At 42.4% G+C, this 6,841-nt stretch overlaps 1 protein-coding gene across 1 annotated transcript; it reads left to right on the top strand.

Annotated features, from left to right (window-relative positions):
* Positions 1 to 330: 330 nt before the first annotated feature.
* Positions 331 to 6,345, top strand: LOC114356833 (inactive tyrosine-protein kinase 7-like; the record flags this gene model as incomplete). Its single annotated transcript, XM_028310192.1, has 5 exons — positions 331 to 505; positions 3,757 to 3,868; positions 4,677 to 4,772; positions 5,306 to 5,431; positions 6,130 to 6,345. Coding segments are annotated over 5 exons (647 nt in total), but the record flags the coding sequence as incomplete, so codon positions are not given.
* Positions 6,346 to 6,841: the final 496 nt, after the last annotated feature.

Here is a 6,841-nt window from a genome sequence, read left to right as displayed (position 1 = left end):
GGTGATGATGATGATGACGTCATCATCATCAGCATTCTAGACTGTTCATGCTTCACTGCCTGGGTTTCAACATTATTTAGTCATCATCATCACTATCATCATCAATCATCATCACCATCATAAAAGGAGTAAATATTCAACCTGTCAAAGTTGGTTGGGATTGTTGGGAAACGGGATACACAGCCTTAACATCATCATCACCCCTTCATCATCATCACCATCATCATAACAGCAACTCAACATGCCTGGATGTGAAATGGCTCACACCAAAGTCAGTTTAGGTCATCATCATCATTGTCACCATCATCATCACCACCCTACTCCTACTAGAGACCATCAGTCATCATCATGAGTCCGAAGAGTATCTATCCCGGGTGGGCACCGCGCACCCGCGGCCCGCGGTCTCTCGGGCCGCGCCGCCGCTGTCCGCGCAGCATCGGGCGTTGCTTGCTGCTCATTTGGCAGCCGCCGCCAGCCGCTTGGCTGGGAAACGTCTTACGCACAGGTGAGGCACCAAGATAATGAAGATGATGACGTCATCATCTTCATCACCACCACAATAGGGAGACAATTCAACCTTGACTGGATGGATTTCATTGCTTTATCAGGAAAAGGCTTACGCACAGGTCAGTGCTCATCATAGATACTACTTCAGTGGTACTACTTTTCTAACTAGAGGGGTTTCATTGCCTGGCTGGGAAACGACTTACTCACAGGTGAGGCACCAAGATGATGACGTCATCATCATCACCATAGGGACTGCTCAAACTTACAACTTGACTGGATGGATTATATTGCTTTATATTTTCTTGCCAGGAAGGGGCTTACTCACAGGTGAAGCTTCATCATCATCATCATTATAGACTACTCAACCTTCAGCCGGAAAGAGCACACTCACAGGTCAGTCTCTAAGATGATGATGATGACGTCATCATCACCATCATAGAGACTGTTCATGCTTCATTGCCTATATGGGCGATTGCAACATTGTTTAGTCATCATCATCACCACTCATCATCAATCATCATCACCATTATCAAAGGTGTAAGTATCTATAAAAGTTGGTTGAGAAAGTGAATACACTCAGCCTTAACATCATCATCACCCCTTCATCATCATCACCATCATCATAACAACAACTCAACCTGTCTGGATGTGAAATGGCTCACACCAAAGTCAGTTTAGGTCATCACCATCATTGTCACCACCATCATCACCAGCTTACTCCTACTAGAGACCATCAGTCATCATCATGAGTCCGAAGAGTATCTATCCCGGGCGGGCCCCGCGCACCCGCGGCCCGCGGTCTCTCGGGCCGCGCAGCCGCTGTCCGCGCAGCATCGGGCGTTGCTTGCTGCTCATTTGGCAGCCGCCGCCAGCCGCTTGGCTGGGAAACGACTTACGCACAGGTGAGGCGCCTAGATGATGACGTCATCATCATCACCATAGGGACTGCTCAACCTTGGCTGGTTGGGTTTGATTACCCTAACGAGATACGACTTACAGCTGAATTTGCGTCTTCATCATCATCAACAACATAGTTGGGTTAAAGGTGGCTGCGAAGCGACTCTCTTGGGTCAGTTATCATCATCATCACCAAGACCCTTATCATCATCACCATTGTAATTACTCTCAACCTATCTGGATCTGAAACGGCTCACGTACGTGTTAGTTAGGATCATCATCATCATCATCACCATCATAAAAGGAGTAAGTATTGAACCTGTAAAAATTGTTTGGGAAAAGGAATGCCCTCAGCATCATCATCATCATCACCACCTTCATCATCATCATCACCACCTTACTCCTACTAAAGACCATCACCACCATGATCACGGCAACGGCTTACGCACAGGTGAGGCACCAAATGATGATGATGGTGACGTCATAGTCTGCTCAACCCTAACTGCGTGGGTTTCACTACTTGAACAGGAAGCGGCTCATTCACAGGAGGAAAACTACTTACTCACAGATGAGTTTCATCATCATTGTCATCATCGTCACCATCATCAAGGACTGTTCAACCTATCTAGATCTGAAACGACTTACGCACGTGTTAGTTGGGATCATCATCACCACTTTCATCACCAACATCAAAAGGAATATTCAGTCTTCACTGGTTGTGTAAGTTTAGTGATAATGGTGACGTCATAATCATCATCGCCATCACCATCCTATGATAAGTATGATAATAGTCTAGTCCCTATAATCTGCTCATCTAACACTGCTTGGGTTCCATTACCTAGACCAGTCTTTCCCAAAGTGGGCGATAACGCCCCCTTGTGGGCGCTGCAGGCTTAAAGGGGGCGGTAAGACACCCAGAAAAAAAATCGGGACGTTGAGTAGAGGCTTGGGAGGCGTCATCTACTAGGAGGACTCTTAGACATCGACTGAGCTCGACTTCTGACTGCAAAAATGGGGGGCGCTAAAAATAATTTATTCTCAAAGTGGGCAGTAGACTAAATAAGTTTGGGAACCGCTGACCTAGACGAGAAACGCACACGCACAGATTGAATCTTCATCATCATCACATCATCATTGTGACCGATCAACCTTCAATGAGTCGCCAGCCGAAAAGCAGATCACTTATAGGTAAGTCGCGGTCATCGTCTTCATCATCATCACAACTTTTATCATCATCACCAACATCAAAAGGAGTATTGAACCTTCACTGGTTGGGAAACGGATTACATTTAGCATCATTTAGTGAGTTTGGATCATCAGCATAAAGACTACTTCAGAGGCACTCAAACTACCCTAGATGGGTTTTATTGCTTGGCTGAGTAGCGGCTCACTCACAGGTATGTCGGGGTCATCATAATAGTCATCGTCATCTAATAATGATGACGACGTTATCTCTAACACCATCAATTCTTCATCATCAGTAGTACAGTAGAAGCCAAACTGTATTGAACTGTAGATCCAGGCCATAAAGAAGTGCGAAATAGCGGTGGAATTTTTATTTATTACATAGAAATTAGTCAGATATTTATTACATAGAGCAAGCCACGAAGTGAACCGTCAAGGCATTTGAATTTTATAAATGGCCTTATGAATTTAGTATACTTTTCCTTTGATTTCCAAAATCTGTGGCCCAACGTCGCAANTTATTTATTACATAGAAATTAGTCAGATATTTATTACATAGAGCAAGCCACGAAGTGAACCGTCAAGGCATTTGAATTTTATAAATGGCCTTATGAATTTAGTATACTTTTCCTTTGATTTCCAAAATCTGTGGCCCAACGTCGCAAGTCTAAGAAATTTTACTCATCTGGAAAATCGATTGGGCAAGCCTGATATACAGTCTCTCTCAATGATTTACACATCGCTCGGTTAGCGCGTTCTTTCTACCTTTATGACGTCGCTTGTCACTTTGTAGCCTCCACTCAAGAACCTTGCTGCCCCATCGGCTGTCAAGTCAATTCTGCGTACTATGTGCCCTGCCTATTACCACTTCTGTATTAATCTGTCCCAGGTATTAATCTTTCAAATCTTTCAAATAAATCTTTGAACAATTTCACACAGCGCCAGCTAGCCCCAAAGTAAGCAACTCAATGCTTGTGTTATGGGTGCTAGCTTAACGGATATACTACTTATATACTTTTTTTTTATTAAATACATACATATTATACATATTTACACCCAGACCCGTCACAGAAATTAAAATTCATCATTTCAATTTCTGCCCGGCCGGGAATCGAACCTGGCCCGGGAATCGAATAGGTATTAATAAATATTCTGTACCATCCACAGGGATATAGCGGCTCGCAACTGCGTGCTGACTTCCACTCTGACGCTCAAGCTGTCTTACCCGGCGCTCTCAAGGGGACCCGACTCGCACGAGTATTACAAACACCATGAACAGGTAACATTTATACTTAAACTAATTATGCCCGAGACTTCGTACGCGTGAAAATAGTGAATAATTTTTCAAATCGGACCAGTAGTAAAGAAACAAACTCTTCAGCTTTATATTATTAGTATAGATTTTAGGCTGAGTTGCACCACCTAACTTTAACCGTAACTGTAACGATAACCGGTGTTTTTGTAGAGTTTGACAGATTTTTGACGTTTGTTAAGGGTGCAACCCAGCCTTTGCAGAAAATTTTAGTAAAAATACTTTAAAAACTATAAAAGCATTTAAAAAAAATGTTTAAATTTAATTTTAAATTTTACGCTTGATTTCATCCCTCTTGCATAGCTCATAGTTAAGAGGTCGAGATAAGGCAATTGTTTATAATGTCAATTTGTCATGAGCTTTTCTCAAAGCGCTAGTGATGACCCCAAAAATAAGGAGACCCAAAAAATACAGGCTACCATTTTAATTATTTGACCAAATCGTGATTCAAATTGAAAAAAAAAGATAATTGAATTTCTAATCATATTATCTCTAAACATCACTGAATGCTCTATATCAGGGTTTCCCAAATTTTTTTTTGCCAAGGAACCCTAATTGATTATACTTTCCTAGCGGAACCCCCGTACTACTCCGCCCGCACGCCCTGCCCCTCCCTTGTGCGTAAACAAGTCGGTGCGAGCGAACAACGTCGGTCACGAAACGTGGGATAATATTTTTTTACGGAACCCTTGCGGCCTTTCCACGGAACCCCAGGGTTCCGCGGACCACCATTCGGGAACCGCTGCTCTATATTAACCTCACTCTTCCCTCTCAGGTGATCCCACTGCGTTGGTTGCCCTCCGAAGCTGTGTTAGAGGGAGACTACTCCACCAAGTCCGACGTATATATGTTCGCAGCTACGGTCTGGGAGGTAAGATATAAACTTATTTATAAGTTAGCTTACGGGACTATTCCCACCTCTCGTTCCCACCGCTGCAACTCCTGTATAGCCAGGATCTACAGCTTGACCGCCATAAAAACCCAACCAATGAAGGTCAAGTTTGTCCCGGGGAAAGTGTCATTGGACCCGCAACGAAATTAATCAGAAGAACGTAGGAGGAGTTCGAAATTAAGGTTCGTCTTCCCCCCATTGCAAAGCGGATGACAGGTGACAAACAAGGGTTTAAAACCTTTAAGAAAAGATTATGCACACTTATAACTTAGCTTATTTTTAACCTGTTTGTTGAAATTAAAGTAAAAAATCTCAAGTTGCTATTTTTATTTTGGTGGACCCACAGAATCTGAGTTTGGCCATACAACGACTATTCCCACCTCGTTCCCACCGCTGCAACTTCTGTGTAGCCAGCATCTACAGTTCGACCGCCAATAAAAACCATACAAAAGAAAATTACTTTTCCTGTGCTCCAGAATATCAATACATAATATTTTTGTTTCATTTACCAGATCTACACAAAAGCAGAGCTTCCGTTCTGCAAGCTGAACGACAACTCTGTGCTGGAAAGACTTAAGGCGGGCTCGCTGGACTGGCCGATCCCGGAGTCGATGCCCGAAGCGCTCGCCGACTTACTCGTAAGTACAAGTTGAATCGACATTCTTTATTAAACATTTACTTTTTCTACATTCTCCACGATCTAAAATGGGATCGGCACACTCAAACATTAGCGGAAGAATGATGGGGCGCGTCTTCGTGGGTGAAACGATCTATAATGAGTTAACGTCGTCCACTCAACACACATGTCCTCCAAATTATGAAAGTAAACCTAATATACTGACTGCTCTATCAATACACAGCTCAAACCACTGAACAGATTGCTCTGAAGTGTGGCGTTCTGATATGATACACCCACTAAGTAAGAATTTTCTAAAATACGCAACCAAAGGCGGAAACCGCGATCAAAAGCTCGTTCGTCATGAAACATTTTGTCATAAACAATTACTTGCGAGACATAATAATAGAGTGTGACGAATTTACACAAGTTTACCTTGTGACGAGTTGACAATTCTACGTTAGGCTGGTTTTAGAGTCACGCTGACGCACGCTGACCGTCAGCGCTGACAGCCGAAATGTATGAAGCGTCGGCGCCGAGCGATCAGCGTCACTCAGGAACGTTCCCTTCAATTACATACTTGATCTGTCAGCGCCGACGATCAGGGAACGGTCAGCGCGACTCTACATCCCGCCTTAGAACAATGAGATACATATCAAATAAAAAAAGAAGTAAAAAAATAAATCAGATACTTACATATTTTTTTCATTTTTTCCTCAGAAACGTTGCTGGAGCAAGTCACCAGCCGACAGGCCGCAATTCTCCGAAATTTGCGAGGAGACGGCCGCCATATTGCAAAAGATCACTACCGACAGCGCTGCGCAAGCTTCGACGGAAAAAGAAGAAAATGAACAATAGGTATGCATTACAAAGATAGAGACAGATTTAGTATGACAGACTTATGCCCGTTTTCACCATCAATTCATTATTTTTAGGTGACCCCTATGACAGCAAAATTCTTCTTATTTGTTACCATAGGGGTCACTTAAAAATAAGGGATTGATGGTGAAAATGGCCATTAGTTGTTTAATTTTTAGCGTTAAGAGTCGCATCTCAAACTAATTTGAAAATTATGACAGACTTTTTTAAAACTGTATTTAAATTATGGAAGCGAATTAACCGTAGGTATGCATTACAAAGAGAGAGACAAATTTAGTATGACAGCCTTTTTTAAAGCTTAAAAAGGCTATTTAAAACTAAGGAAGCGAATGAACAATAGGTGTGCATTTTAAAGAGACAGATTCAGTATGACATAATTTGTATTTAAAACTACGTAATTATAGGTCGCCCAGCAAGAGGGGAGGTGATCAACATAAGCTAAAATTTGTATCAGTATATTATTATTATTATGTCAACATAAAATTGTGAACTCCGTCAGTTTATAATATCACGCGTGAGATTGTAATCTAACTTGAGATTGTAAGCCACGACA

Source organism: Ostrinia furnacalis, unplaced genomic scaffold (genome assembly GCF_004193835.3).
Source record: "Ostrinia furnacalis isolate ACB-3 unplaced genomic scaffold, ASM419383v2 OfSCF2967, whole genome shotgun sequence".
NCBI lineage: Eukaryota > Metazoa > Arthropoda > Insecta > Lepidoptera > Crambidae > Ostrinia > Ostrinia furnacalis.
Note: the sequence above shows the minus strand (reverse complement) of the source record. Positions and strands in the feature narration are given on the sequence as shown.